The sequence below is a fragment of the Bos indicus genome, chromosome 16 (assembly GCF_029378745.1).
Source record: "Bos indicus isolate NIAB-ARS_2022 breed Sahiwal x Tharparkar chromosome 16, NIAB-ARS_B.indTharparkar_mat_pri_1.0, whole genome shotgun sequence".
Classification (NCBI taxonomy): domain Eukaryota; kingdom Metazoa; phylum Chordata; class Mammalia; order Artiodactyla; family Bovidae; genus Bos; species Bos indicus.
Window position 1 is genome coordinate 67,990,674 of NC_091775.1, and position 16,330 is coordinate 68,007,003.

The following is a 16,330-nucleotide window of genomic DNA, read 5'->3' on the forward strand; positions in this document are numbered from 1 at the left end:
ACCCCATGGACTGTAGCCTATCATGCTCCTCTGTCCATGGGATTTTCCAGGCAAGAGTGCTGGAGTGGATTGCCATTTCCCTCTCCAGGGTATCTTCCCGACCCAGGAAACGAACCCGGGTCTCCTGCATTGGAGGCAGACGCTTTACTGTCTGAGCCACCAGGAAAGCCCTCTCCTATATATAATCTTACTCATTAAAAAAAAAAAAAAAATCCAGTTCAAGCTTCTTCTCCATGCAGTCCTTCATATTCTCTTTGTTGACATTGTAGACCAGTATAAATATGCCACCAACTTTTTATATTTTATAGTTCCTTTTATCTTTCCAATAACTTCATTTGAACAGCTGTCATCCACTATAGATACTGTGGACCTCTCGCTCCTCCTTGAAACACACTTTGGTTGCTAGGATACCATTTTCTCCTGAATTTCTTCCTTCCTCAGTGATCAGCTCTGAATATCATTTACAGGCTCATTTTCTGTCCATTTATTACCTAATAATGTTGCAATAGTTTCTATCGTTGGATCTCTCCCTCTCATTTTAGACTCACTCCTAAAGCAGTCTTACCTCTCTATTCTAAGCTTGAGATATGAATATCTAGACATCTCCACTTGACTGTCCTACAGATATCTCAAGCTCAGCATTTCTAAATGGATGCAAATCATCATTCCTTATTCCTTCCTAATAAATCTCTTCTTTCTCATATATTCTACTGAATTTACCCAAAGATACAAAAAAACCCTGTAGTCATCAATTCCTCCCTTTATGCTATACTATTGAATGGCTAACTCCTATAACTCCTACTTTAATAATTCTTGAATGTCTTCCTTTACCTCTTCATTTCCAGAGACATACTTTTGTTTGATGTATTGAGTCACTATGGTTTATGCTCTCATGTTACCACACATTTATCTATTATGTACTAAATTTTATATGTATATTACAGCTCAATAATTGGTTACTTGTCTGTCTTATAAATAGACTCCAAATCCCTTGAAACTAGATACTGTATCTGTGCACAATGCCTGGCAAGAAATAAATTCTCAATATATGTATATATTGAGAATGATAATAAGTGATGAAAGAATAACTTAATAATGACTCTTTACCTCAAAAAATGATGTAAAGAAGAGAATTGAATGTTCACCAGGTAAAACACAGACAAAAACAATAACAAAAACAATAAGAACAGTAGTACTATCAATATTGTCTTGTCTTTTGTTGAAGATCTGTGCTTGCATCATCTTAGTTGAGTCAAGATCCTCTGAACTAGGCACCATTTTTAAGGACACAGTGATTCAAAAAGATAGTAAAGAGCAGAGGCAGAATGTGAATCCAGAAAAGCACAACTGCAGAGCCCATGCTCTAGGCTAGACTGCTTAGGGATTTAACATTTTTAACGTTTACTAAATAAAACATTCTGTCAATGGCAATTACAACCTACATTGTATCAAAAAAAAAATCAGTGTAATTTTTTTCTAAATAATGTTATTATATAATATGACTCACAATGTAATAAATATAATTCCACAAAAACTAAGAAACATATGCTTTTCTCCACAGGTCCTCCTATTATCACTCTTGAACCAGTAGAAACTATTATTAATGCTGGCAGCAAAGTCATCTTGAATTGTCAAGCAACTGGAGAGCCTCGTCCAACCATTACATGGTCCCGTCAAGGGCACTCTATCCTCTGGGATGAGAGAATTAATGTGTTGTCCAATAACTCATTACATATTGCTGCTGCTCAGAAAGAAGATACGTCTGAGTATGAATGCGTTGCTCGAAACTTGATGGGTTCTGTCCTTGTGAGAGTGCCTGTCATAGTCCAGGGTGAGTGTGATATTCGTTTACCCTGATATATTCTTATTAAACAGTACCTGGGGCAATCTAAACAATAAAAATCATTAAGCATCTTAGACCACAGCTCTTGTACCCTTAAGATACTTCTAGATTATAGGGATAGGACAAAAATCACATTACAAACTGATGAGATTAAAAACAGTACAGATGAGAGCTGCAGAATACCAAGTTAATAATTCAAAATCCCAAATGGAATTTTGTTTTTAAAACTTGGTTAAAATTATTCTCAAAAATCAGTGGATAGTTTTGCTTCAAAGAATGATTTATTTCCAAAAGGTAAACAGCATATAAATGTCTTCATCGCTCACTCTTTCAACAGCCATGCCCAAATGAGTCAGGACTGGAACCAGGAAGAAACTCTAGTTAACCGCTCAGTTCTTCTTGGATGCTTCGGTTTTAATTTTACACGGAAGAAGAGCTTCCATAAACAATGTCTCAGCCTTTCTAGGTTCAGCGCTAGACCCAGTGCATATCTTCCATGAGATCTGACTTACAGTGTTGGTGTTTACAATAACGGAGACCAAGTACGGTGTTTTATTTGCAGTGCCCGGTGGCTTTTCCCAGTGGTCGGCCTGGAGACCCTGCAGTGCCACCTGTGGAAAGGGGATCCAGAAGAGGAGTCGTCTGTGCAACAACCCCTCTCCAGCCAACGGGGGGAAGCCTTGCCAGGGATCAGATTCAGAAATGCAAAACTGTCACCAGAAGCCATGTCCAGGTACACCTCTTTATTCAACAGACAGGCACGTGGTTCAGTAGGTACCCTCTTCTGTCCCCCAAGTCTGGCTTGTCTCAGTATAAGTTCTTTCTACTGAAATGTCTCTGATCGTGTTAACGTGTCGCCTTTGGATAGTGGACGGGAACTGGTCAGAATGGAGTCCCTGGGAAGAATGCACGAGGAGCTGTGGACGCGGCAACCGAACCAGGACCAGAACTTGCAATAATCCATCAGCTCAACACGGTGGGCGGCCGTGTGAAGGGACTGCCGTGGAAATCATCATGTGCAACATTCGGCCTTGCCCAGGTGAGAACCTAGAGATGGGCAAAGCTTGCATCTTTTTGACCCATACAAAGGAGTTATAATTATCTTTTCTTCTTTATTGGAAAGAGATGTTATGGCTTCAACCTTTGAACACATTCTCTGTGTTTCACTTCTGTCTCATGGAGGTGTGGCATTAAATCAGTGTTAATTCAAGTACCTGATTTAACTGAACATGAGAAAGAGTTCCAAACTGTGGTATATTTTTTAATCATTTAAATGCAATCAAATTAATAGAATTTTAGAGATGTTGAAGACCTTAGATAACAGCTCATCCAGTCATTCATTTTCAGATGAGAAAAATGAAGCCTAGAGAGGTTAAAGACCTGCCCAGAAATACACAGCTGGCAAGGAGAAAATAGCATTAGCTACATTCACTCAATAAATGTCATGTGCTAGGAACCATGCTTAGGACCTTATCTACATGTCATTTTTGACTTTGTGAAACAACATAGGTATTTTAGGTGTTTAGGTTCTAGGTGTCTTCACTATAAGAATCTCTGCTGCCAAGCAAGCAGTACTGCCACACAACTAAATAGACCATAAGACAATTTTGCTGTAAAAGATAAATTAATGAAAATAAAGGTACATCTAAAAGGATATAATTAAGATGAAAAATTAAAACCAAAGTTTTTAAACAATTTGTTGTGAAAAATTAAAAATGAAAATACTTTAGAAAATACTTGAATATATTCCAAATGTGTGTAAATTCATGTTATAGTTGTATTGCTTCCCAATGGTTCAAGTGGTAAAGAATCTACATGCAATGCAGGAGATGCATGAAACTTGAGTTTGATCCCTGGATCAGGACGCTCCCCTGGAGAAGGAAATGGCAACCCACTCCAGTGTTCTTGCCAGGGAAATCCCATGGACAGAAGAGCCTAGTGGGCTACTGTTCATAGGGTTGCAGAGTCAGACATGACTGAGCTTGCATGCACATAGTCATATTGGGGTATATCTTGGAAAACAAAGTTACTTCCTTTCTCAAAGTTTATCATCAATGATTCAGGATCTTAGTGTGTTAGCCACTTAGTCATGTCCGACTCTTTGTGACCCCATGGACTGTAGCCCACCAGGCTCCTCTGTCCATGGGATTTCCCAGGCAAGAATACTGGAGTAGGTTTCCATTTCCTTCTCCAGAGGATCTTCCCAACCCAAGGATTGAAGCCGGGTCTCCCACATTGCAGGCAGATTCTTTACGGTTTGAGCCACTAGGGAAACCCTCAGAATCTCATGTTGGATATAAATTCTTACAGATGTAAAAAAAAATCTGCTGTTAAGTCTTTTCAGCTGTCCCCTGAGAGTAAAATGAACAGAGGAGGGATACTGCTATTTCTTATCAATATATGTAACATGTATAGCTGATCATACATATCTGGACCACAGTTAAATGTTCCATCCCATTCTCAGTCCTTATATTTCACCAAATTCTCTAAGTCAGATTCTGTCTCAAATACTACAATTCTGGCTACATTATGTTACCATTTTCTAGAAACATATTCATTGGGAAACACATAACCTTTTCCTTTTGCAGGGATATAAGAAGAGCTTGATGTGTTTGCCTGCAACTTCTAATATTGTGTGATAAATTTGATAAAGACAGCATTAGAAAGCAATCTGTATTACCTAAATTAGCTAAAAATGATACTGGAATAATTAATGCTCCTAAAGACTGTTATGAATTATAGTTAGTCACTCAGTCATGCCTGACTCTTTGCAACCCTATGAACTGTAGCCTGTCAGGCTGCTCTGTCCATGGAATTGTCCAGGCAAGAATACTGGAGTGTGTACCTATTCCCTTCTCCAGGGGATCTTCCTGACCCAGGGATTGAATACAGGGTTTTCTGTATTGCAGGCAGATTCTTTACTGTGTGAGGCACCAGGGAAGCCCCTATTCTATGAATTACTCATCACCCTTTTATATTCACCATAGCTTGGTAAACCTTTGCTTTTGACAGGTGGGAGGGATGATTGTGCTCACCGAAGGATTTACAAACTCATATGTCATCACTTTAGTATGGTATGCAATCCGACTTTATACTTTTTTTTTTTTTTAAGTTCTACCAGTTTATTGCTACCAACCCATCACCCTCCACCCTCATGCACACATGCTCAGTCATGTAACCCCATGGACTACAGCCTGCCAGGCTCCTCTGTCCATGGACTTTTCCAGGCAAGAATACTGGAGTGGGTTGCCATTTCCTTCTCCATGACTTTATACTCTTATTTCACACTTCCAGTAAGTTTTCTTATCTCTGTATTTTCTCTCAAGTCAGTATACATAGTCATCGACTTTTCTAAGACCATCACATCTGCTCATCACTCTATAGATCTTAATGAGACCTAAGATGTATATAATATAAAAATGGGAACACTGAGTCAGTGGAGAAATGAAACCACTGCCAACTAGTTGAAACATGTCAACCAGTTATTTTATCTTTCACAGCAAAATTGCCCCATAGCCAGTTAGTTGGAGGAAAACCTCTTTGGGGCAAAGATTCTCAGAGTGACTATACTAGGTGTGGTATATTAGGGCTTTTTCAGATTAAGGTAACAGAAATTAAATGTAAATAAACAGACCATCTATTTAGACCATCTAAATAGACCAAGCTTAAATACTAAGCTTCCATAGAAAATTCTGTTTTCAGGTATGATTGAATCCAAGAATTTGGCTAATGTTTGTACCAGAGTGTTTTCCATCTCTCTTCTCTGCTTTCCTTTCTTTGGCTTTATTCTTCATTAGACTCTATCCGTGTGGGAAAAAATGACTGGTGGTACCTGGCCTACAAGGACCTTAGAATCTAAGGCCTCAGAGCAAAAGAGTTCCTCTCTCTCAGAATTTGTATCAGCCTCTGGGAAGGAACCCTGCTTGATTTTGTGGGTCCCAGGCTCACCTCTGAACTCAGGGAGTCCAGGAGAAGGATACTGCTCTGAAAGCCAGCTTGGGCTACTTCCCCACAGTGGATCAAGAGAGGCAGGGCTCCTTGTTTGACAGCCTGAAAGAAATCCTATGGAATGGAAGAGTGGCTGTTGATTCATTAATTCATTCCTTAAATCACTCATTAATCCAACAGATATTTATTGAGCACTCAGTCTGTATTCAAGGCACTGTTCTAACTGCTAGAATTAGAATGGTATCTAACTGCTAGAATTAGAATATCATTCACATACTGATAAGCGTATAGAACAAATCCAAGAGTTGAAGTGGTAGAACATACCTGGAAGAGATACTTTACTGAGATGGTCTATAAAAGGGATGTTGACAAAAATGAGATAGTTACCCTCTGCTTTGGGTATTGCATTCTATTGCACAAATTCAGGAAACTATATGATAAAATATTTGATATGAGAAAATATATGATAATTTACTGAGGTTATATAACTACTAAAAAGTGAATTAAGGATTTGTACCCAAGTTGATCTGATTCCTAAAGCTATTCACTTAGATCTTGGGTATCTTAATTTGCAGCTCAGGATTTCTATTGTTATAAAAATTAAATATTCTTATGAAATCTTAAAATAAAAAAGCCAAAATTATTTTAATCTTGAAAAATTAGAAAGCTAATTATAACATATCAAACCAGAAATACCTGATTAATCTTTGTACAGTTTATCAGCTATGATATCATTTAGCTTTTCATTATATAGATATTTGTACATGTCCTAAAACAAAACTCAAGGTGTCTCTTTTTTGTTTTTATTGAGTAACTATTGGCTTACTGCAGTCTTGCTCGCTGTTCTGTTGGCTTACTGATTTTTGGACTTTCTTTGGTTATCTCTCAGCCCCTACACCGACTGAACTTAGCTGCTGTTATGCATATTGTCAGTGGTGTTCTGGGTCCAGCCTCTGAGAGCGTGTGTCTCTTCCCACTGGGAGTTTCATGACATCACATTAATAGGGAGATACTGACCATGGTGGGAGTGTTTTGTATCATAAAAACTATAGATGCTATAAATCAGAGTTTCCTTCCTACTCCCAGAGAGCTGGCTGTTAAACATTTATCAGGCTCACCTCTGAACTCAGGGAGTCCAGGAGAAGGATACTGCTCTGAAAGCCAGCTTGGGCTACTTCCCCACAGTGGATCAAGAGACTGCCCATTTTGCATATACCACTGCAAAATGGGCAGATAGCCTAAGATGGTCTTTTTCATCCAGGGGGTATGTCAGCATCTTAGGGACAGAAGAGGTTTTCTTTTAATACATTGTTGGATTCAACTTGATAAGATTTTTGAGACTTTTTACATCTATGTTCATGAGAGATATTGGCCTGTACTTACCTTTTTTTGTAATGTCTTTGTCTGGTTTTACCATTAGGGTGATGCTGGCCTCATAGAAAGAGTTAGGAAGTAGTCTCTCTGCTCTGTCCTCTGAAAGAAAATGTAGAGAATTGGTATCTGGTACATTTTTTCCCACATATGTTTGGTAAAATTCAACAGTAAACCCATCTGGTACTGTGTTTTCTGTTATGGATGTTTAGTGATTACATTTCTTTAATAGATATAGAACTATTCAAACTTTTTTCTCGTGTGATTTTTGGCAAATTGTGTCTTTCAAGGAGTTGGTCCATTCCATCTAGGTTGTCAAACTGGCAGACATAGAGTTGTTCAAACTCTATTAATATTCCTTTTAATATTTTTAATACCCATAGGATCTATAGAGATGCCTCCTCTTTTATTTCTGATATTAATAATTTGTATTCTTTTTCTCTTGAATAGCCTGGCTAGAATCTTACTGATTTTACTGATCTTTTCAAAGAATCAGCTTTGGGTTTCACTGATTATTATCTATTGATTTCCTATGTTCAGTTTCACTAATCTCTGCTCTAATTCTATTTCTTTTTTTTTTTTTCTTTTCTTCTTTCTTTAGATTTCATTTTCTCTTTTTTAGTTTCCTAAGGTGGAAATGTAGATGATTTATTTTAGATCTTTTCTAATACATGCATTCAATACTATGAATTTCCCTCTAAGCACTACTTTTGCTGTATCCCACAAATTTTGATAAGTTGCATTTTCATTTGCATTTAATTCAAAATATTTTTAATATCTCAAGATTTCTTCTTTGCAATTGTATTATTTAGTAGTGTGTTATTTAATCTCCACATATTTGGGGATTTTGCATCTATCTATTATTGATTTCTAGCTTGATTCCACTGTGGTCTGAGAGCAGACATCATATAATTTCTATTTTTTAAAATTTGTTAAAGTATATTTTATGGCTCAGAATGTGGTCCACCTTGATGAATGTGCCATGTGAGCCTGAGAACAATGTAAATTCTGCTGTTCTCAGATGAACTAGTCTATAGACGTCAACTGTATCTAGTTGATTGCTGTTCTTGAGTTCAATCATTTTCTTATTATTTTTCTGCCTGCTGGATCTGTCATTTCTGATTTTTCCCAGTCATACATGCTTCATAAACTTTTTCCCATTCCACACATGCATTTATGTGTCATGTTTCCTTAGTCCCTTTCACTTGGAACAATTTCTTAGCTACTTTTTACGGCCTTGCTATTTTTTAAGTCTGTATGCTAGTCATTTTGTAAGAATTTTCTGTTTAGGTGTGTCTGATATTTTTTCATGATTAGATTCAGATTTTGCATTCTGGCAGACATATCATAGAAAAGATTTTGTGTCCTCAGTACATCATATCACGTGACATCTTAAACTGGTGATGTTAACTTTGTTCACTTTAACGTGGTGTTTTCCAGTGTGTAGTTACTATATTTACCTTTGTAATTAATAAGCATTTTGTAGGGAAACTTCTAAGACTTCATAAACATCTTGTTTCTTATCAGTCTTTTACCAGTTTTAGCATCTATTTATGATTTATTTTTGCTTTACATCAGTTATTGCTATGATCTTACAAGACATTTTATTTCTAACTCAATCATATCTCCTACATCTATTATTGGCTTTCCATTGTAGGAAAAAACTTTTCTCTCCCTTTTTTTTTTTTGAGTTATATCAGTAAGAACTCAAATACCCTTTCCTTCAGTGATTTATAATGCACAACTGTCATCATTTATTGTGATGCACAAATTGTCCTAGACTTGGTTGGTGGAGATCCCTTGAGGCTATCTTCAGTGTCCTCTTGACCTGTCCCCATGATTCTATGAACACTTCTACTTTCTGGTACAAATTGCTATTTTAGGCCTATTTTGTCTTCCCTCTAAAAAAGGCTGATATCTTCTGGGGTAGACTATCCTGCTGCCATTTGACAGTCATTAAAGATATATTGTTGGATTTCTGAAAGACTGAGCTTTTTTGGAAGTGTCATTTGGAAAGCATTGAGAACTTTGAGTAAAGAATAGCAGTACTAACATAGGGCTCACACTTAGGTGATATTCAAACACTTTTCATCTATCAACTCATTATTTTTTACACCCATCCTAGTAAGGTAGATTCTTTTCTTATCCACATAGAGCACATGAGGAAACTAGACACCCAGAAGCTAAGTAACTTGTCTAGGATCTCACAGCTAGTAAGGCCAGAGTGGTTATTCAGGCACAGGGTATCTGCTCTAGAGTCTCTGCTCTCCTGCCTTTCCAGAATCAGAACTGCAATGCAGTGTAATAACAAATTCATCTGTTTTACTTTTCATAATGTTCTAATTCCTCCATAGCTGTTGTCTTTTGTATTCTTTAGATAACATGAAATGTTACACCTTCTCTGGTTTATATTATCATTCTTGCTATCCTTCCATTCACATAAAAGAAACATTTCAATTCTGCCATGTTTCATGCCATGAAATTCAATTTTGGTTTAGGTTTTCTGTATTGACTTAAAAAATTAAAAGGATCTTCAGCTGAAAACCTCTATCCATATGTCATAGAAACTGTAGCCCACCAGGCTCCTCTACCCATGGAATTCTCCAGGCAAGAACACTGGAGTGGGTAGCCATTCCCTTCTCCAGGGGATCCCACATAAGGATCAAACCCAGGTCTCTTGCATTGCAGGCAGATTCTTTACCATCTGAGTCACCAGGGAAGCTCCATAATAAAATCTACAGAGATAAGAAATTAATAAATGTCACCCAGTTGTAATCCTCCAAAAAAATGCATGTATCATAAGGCTTTTTATAATACATAGAACATATTAAAACATAGAATATATTAAAACAGTTGGAATAGAATTTTGAAATGCCATATCCATATTAATAACTATGAACATCAGTGATCTTAATTAATAAAGTAGTAGTCTTGAGTAGTACTTGCCATTTAATGAAAGGCTTTCTTTCCCTTTTATGTTTAGTCAAATAATTTTTAGTGAAGATTCTTGTCAGCTGAAATAAATTTGTAACTGTGTTTCTTGTGTCTACAAAATACAAGAATATGTAGTCAATTCAATTAGACAACAGTTAATTAGAAGAAAATTCAAGATGTGTTTTAAAATATTTTCTAAACAAAGAAAACAAATGATAATTCCATTCCTTGTTTTTCAACTTACAGGTTGTGTTAAGAGACTATTTAGACAGGAACTTAAAGCCCTATGGTTCCTATCTTGGTTAAACCTGGTGACCACAGCAACAACTTTTTGAGCCCCACATCTAGAAAATACCTTTTGACAAAAATATGACCTGATACTGACTTATACATAAGAGAAACCATAATGTTTCTTCTCAGCCCCTACACCTGGAAGGAAACAGGTTGTTCCAGTCTTGTGGTCAGATGGTGTAATATGTTAGTTACTAAAAGGAAGGCCTTACTCTTATTTCTTGGAAACTACTGGTCAGTTTTTTCTGTTGTTTAGGAAGCAGGTGAGTGTGTTATTTAGAACTTTTAATTCATGAACATTATGTAATGGGGAAAATTTTCAAAGAGTTACAACTGTGCAAATCATCATGCTGTTGAAAGGTCCAAGTACATTTTTAAATGTGAAGCTGAATCAGGTTTGAAGATGTGGCCTTGCAGTGTGGGGTCCAAGTTATTATGGAGACAACTGGTTCTCCATAACTGCATCGAGATTTGTTATACAGCTTAGCTTCTGGTTCCTTCCACTTTCCCCAGAAAATACTTAGGGCTTATAAGCTCAGACTTTATTTACATATAGTAGTTTGATTACATTTAATTTTAATAAAAGAGCCCCTTTGGATAATTTTAAGCATTTATTTTGGCATCAGGTAGCCTTCTCAATTTCCCTATAGACACTAATTCTCATGAAAATCTAACCAGAGGGGGAAGGGAAGAAGATCGTTTGTTATGTTTGCTTTGGTTCAATTTCAGTTATTTTAGATTCTGGGCTAATTTAACTCATTACGAGTTATTTATTTGTATAATTTTTTTATAACAAACGTGGTTCTGTGACTTGAAACTCTGTCTTGGGCTGTTTGTAGTTCATGGAGCATGGAGTACCTGGCAGCCTTGGGGGACATGCAGCGTAAGTTGTGGGAAAGGTACCCAAACAAGAGCAAGACTGTGCAATAACCCACCACCATCATTCGCTGGGTCCTACTGTGATGGAGCAGAAACACAGATTCAAGTTTGCAATGAAAGACACTGTCCAAGTAAGATAAATACAGTGTTTGTACCCTCAATAATTTAACCTCTACGTCTTATCTAGGGAGTGTGTCATCAAGAATCAATGTCAAATGTACACACTGCTATATTTAAAGTGGATAACCAACACGGTCCTACTGCATAGCACAGGGAACTCTGCTCAGTGGTGTGGCAGCCTGGATGAGAATGGATGCATGCATATGTATGGCTGAGTCCCTTTGCTGTCCACCTGAAACTGTCACAACATTGTTGATCGGCTGGCTATACTCCAACACAAAATAAAAACTTAAAAATAAAGAATCAGTATCAATAAGATCATCACTCAACCTATCAATGTGCAGGGTTTAACTTGATCATCTCTAAGTAGTAACAGAGCACATATGTTTTTCTTTAACCCAGTTGATGGCAAGTGGGCCACCTGGACCAGTTGGAGTGCCTGCTCTGTATCCTGTGGAGGTGGCGCCAGGCAGAGAACAAGGGACTGCTCTGATCCTGCTCCCCAGTATGGAGGCAACAAATGTGAAGGGAGTGATGTCCAGAGCGATTTTTGTAATAGTGACTCTTGTCCAAGTGAGTGTTGGAAATAGTGAGTCAACATTATACTTTCTTAAAGTTTCATTATGGCCGTTAAGTCCTTAAAATTACAACAGTCTGTTACTTGATTTGTCTACCACTGGTTTAGAATATCAAAATGTTGTGTGGTTGCTGTTGTGTCTATATAACACCACAGACCCCACTGATTTATATGGGCAGAGGTTACATCCTATTTCATGTCCTTTATAGGACCAGCTTCAGAGTGCAAGGACTAGGGCATCCTTCCACACTAACTGGTGATGCTTCCTTAACAGAAGCAAGCAGGTGCCTCTCTGCCTTAATTTAGTCACCCAAGCTAGAAGTGAGGACCCTAGCAGCATTTTAGTTCACTGTGTCCTGAATGTCACAGCTTGACTCCTCAGAGACCTCTTCTCATTCCTATCCTCCAGCTCCTGGAAAACTCTTTTTGTTGTGGTTCAGTCGCTAAGCTGTGTCCGACTCTTTGCGACCTCTTGGACTGCAGCATGCCAGGCTCCTCGGTCCTCTGCTGTCTCCTGGAGTTTGCTCATATTCATGTCCATTGAGTCAATGATGCTACCTAACCATCTTACTCTCTGCCTCCCCTTTCTCCTTTTGCCTTCACTCTTTTGCAGCATCAGGGTCTTTTCCAGGGAGTCAGCTCTTCGACCAAAGTATTGGAGCTTCAGCAGCAGTCCTTCTAGTGAATATTCAGGATTTCCTTTAGGATTGACTGGTTTGATCATGCAGTCCAAGGGACTCTCCTAAGTCTTCTCCAGCACCACAATTCAAAAGCATCAGTGCTTTGGCACTCAGCCTTGGTTATGCAGGTTAAATGGAATTGTACAGTCACTGCAATGTATACTCAGTTTCCAGTCAAACCACCTGTCTTTGGAAGATGCCTATTTATAGATCTGGGTGTTTCTTTTCACTTCCTGGATAGAGTCTTTCTGTACTCTTTGGATGAATGTCATTGTTTACCACTTCTCCAATGGTTCTGTGTTGTAGCTCATGGTAACTGGAGTCCTTGGAGTGGCTGGGGAATATGCAGCCGGACATGTAATGGGGGGCAGATGCGGCGGTACCGCACATGTGATAACCCTCGTCCCTCCAATGGAGGAAGAGCTTGTGGGGGCCCAGACTCCCAGATCCAGAGATGCAACACGGACATGTGTCCTGGTGAGCTTCCCAACCCCTGGCAGTAGAACGAGTAAAGCCTTTCATTCAGTGCTCCTTGTAGCAGCCCCATCATTTCAGGTCTTGAAATGAAATTCATTTAGGCAGAGGCACCCTGGGGGTAGACTTTATAACGCATTTGTTAATATTGACCGTCTCGTTCTTGTTCACAGTGGATGGAAGTTGGGGAAACTGGCATAGTTGGAGCTGGTGCTCCACCTCTTGTGGAGGAGGTGAAAAGACACGAGAACGGCTGTGCAACAATCCAATACCATCTAAAAGTGGTCGCCCCTGCCCAGGCGATGCTACTCAGGTATCCAGATGTAATATACAAGTATGTCCAGGTAAGCAACTACATTCGACTTTGGCAGGACCACATTTACAGACTTTCTGTGAATTAAAAAATAAAAATAAGTGGTGTCACTCTGAGCCCTCAGATTACAAAATAGTGCCAACTCTGGGTGAAAGGGGCTTCCCAGGTGGCTCAGTGGTAAAGAATTCACCTGTCAAGCAGGAACATAGGTTTGATCCGTGGGTTGGGAAGATTCCCTGGAGAAGGAAATGGCAGCCCACTCCAGTATTCTTGCCTGGGAAATCCCATGGAGAGAGGAGCCTCATGGGCTACAGTCCATGGGGTTGCAAAGAGCTGGACACAACATAGAAACTAAACAATGACAACAACTGGATGGAAGAATTAGGAAAACGGCACTTTTTCCCCCTCATTGATGCAGCTCTGTGCCAAAGCTCATGCTGGATATTAGTCTCTACCTGCTTCCTTCTAGGCTCCTTTTATAAAAGGATATGGTCTTCTCCCAGCTGTAAATAGTAGTCCTGGGCTTGAGGACTAAAAAGGGCAAGGAAGAGTGGGCAAACCAGTCTGAGATTCCAGGCAGAAAAATGAGGGTGGGGCAGAAACTGAATAGCTAATACAAATACACAATTGGAGGCTGTTCTTTCACAGACTGAAATATAGAGAACATGAGTATAGACAGTAAAATAGGGAAAACTCAGTTTAAGGGAAAAGATTAGGGGGGGTTTCAACTACTATCATTCAAGTCATGCAATATGGCTAGATAATTGAGATACAACAATTCAGAAGGAACAGAGTTGGCATTCTAGAACTCATGGACCTCAGAGTTGACTGGAGTCCCAAGAAACTGTGGAAAATATTAAGGGTATTCATCTCAAAGAACCGGACCAAAAAGAACATTTTCACACTGTTGAAATATGGGCATACCATTGGACATTCCAAAGCTTTAAGGTTGCTTTGGGAATTAAATATCGCTGAAAATCAACAAGGCCCATTTGACAGAGGGACAGAAAGGAGTTACAAGAACAGATGTATAGGATGTAAGCAGGCTGAAAGAGCAAGCATCCCTCACTTAGTTGCTTAATGCGTTTCCTCAGCATGGCGCTGATCACCAACGATGTTGAGACTCTTAACATGTAGGGACAGTGACAGGTCTCATTTCAGTTGAGACATTTTGTAGCTCAGTCTCTCATGATACCAGGGACCCAGTGACAGAAGAAGTCCAAATAGGCAAATAATTTGGATTACAGGATCTGATAGAGAGTTTGAAGGATCCCAACTGGGTAGACAGAACAAGGAGACATCTATTGAACATTGGGATTCAAGTCTCTAATGAAACTAGAGAATCAAGGTCAAAATGGGAGGCCACTCGTTAGTGCTGACCTTGAGAACTAAGGAAATTAGTCCTAAGCACAGCGAGATGATAGTAGGATCACTAAGGAGCCAGCCAGGTCCTATACTATGTACTTTCTTGCGTCATCTTGCTGCATGGTTCCCATAACTCTCTACTCTTAGCTTCTCAGATGTGACAAGCCACCATCTCTCCTAAAAGGGCGATGTGTGCTGTGTCTTCTACCCAGAAAGCCTTTCTCTGCCTTCCTTGACTTGTATATATGCTCAGTCCTCATCTTAGCTAAGACCTAAGCAACTCATCTTCCCATCCCTAGTCTATTTTTACCTCTTTCTCAGACTTCCCTGAGTAAGATATCTTACACATTAGTGCATTTCACATCTATTTGTAGAATTCTAATTATTATCTCCCCTGTTTAGATATAAGTGCTATGAAAGCAAGCTTCATGTCTTTTTTTATCTTTCTTACCATTGTATCTTCAATACTTGACTAACAGATGAACATGAAGGGTGAATCAATGTGAAAAAACTGTTTCTCTCACTATTAAAATAATGCAAAATAAAATGATGAAACACTTACTGACTTTTCTCAGATTGAATACAACTGTATTTCTCCCCAGTATATAATTTGTTGTTTAGTTGCTAAGTCATGCCCGACTCTTTCGCAACCCTATGGACTGTAGCCTGCCAGGCGCCTCCGTCTGTGGGATTCTCCAGGCAAGAATACTGGAGTGGGTTGCCATGTCCTTCTTCAGGGGATCTTCCCAACCTGGGATCAAACCCACATCTCCTGCATTGGCAGGCAGATTCTTTACCACTGAGTCATCAGGGAAGCCCCAGTGTATAATACATGACAACACTATCTGAAACACCTTATGATTGCTTCCAACTATATTCAAGTAAGTGACCAGTCACAAGGCTTTGGAGCGGTTTTGTTGCTGATACCTCCTTCCTTCTGTGCTCTCATGAAGGAGGCAATGGATAAAAGAATATGGGTTTTCTGAACCATTTTTCTAGATCCCACATTTACACATCAATAGATGGTAACTTGTTTTTCTCTTTCAGACACACAGGGAGCTCAGCTCGGTGCTCTGTGCTGACTTAGAAAGGTGGAGTGGGAGGGAGGCTCAAGATGGAGGAGCTATATGTATACATATAAATGATTCCCTTTGTTGTACAGCAGAAACCAACACATTGTAAAGCAACTGTACCCCAATAAATAAATTAAAAAATAAAGAATATGAGTTTTGTTCTGCTGCTTCCTAATTAAGTAATCATGGGACAATCACTTGAATGCTCTGAACTTTATTTTCCTAGTCTGCAAACTCTGGCTATTTATTTAAACTGTGGCTATTTAAACTTACCTTATAGAATTTTTCTAGAATGAGTTAAAATATATTATGTGCTTCCTATAGTACATGACATGCTCAATAAACCCTCATTATTATCAACATTTCATCACCATCACCAAACATGTACTTTATTTTGGCTTTGGGACTAGGCACTGAATGTATTCTTTGGATTGTGAAATAATACTATGATGTACATAGATT

General features: G+C 38.7%; 1 protein-coding gene across 4 annotated transcripts in view; it reads left to right on the forward strand.

Annotated features, from left to right (window-relative positions):
- HMCN1 (hemicentin 1) overlaps positions 1–16,330 on the forward strand; it is a 538,929-nt gene that overhangs the window by 476,412 nt on the left and 46,187 nt on the right. For 3 of the 4 annotated variants that reach the window (XM_019976773.2, XM_070768574.1, XM_070768575.1), the window contains 7 exons: positions 1,562–1,831; positions 2,406–2,576; positions 2,712–2,882; positions 11,227–11,397; positions 11,789–11,959; positions 12,950–13,120; positions 13,291–13,461. In XM_019976773.2, coding sequence (XP_019832332.2) covers positions 1,562–1,831; positions 2,406–2,576; positions 2,712–2,882; positions 11,227–11,397; positions 11,789–11,959; positions 12,950–13,120; positions 13,291–13,461 — 1,296 coding nt within the window. Of the gene's footprint in view, positions 1–1,561; positions 1,832–2,405; positions 2,577–2,711; positions 2,883–11,226; positions 11,398–11,788; positions 11,976–12,949; positions 13,121–13,290; positions 13,462–16,330 lie in introns of those variants that run through there. The other variant, XM_070768576.1, reaches the window with a different exon arrangement.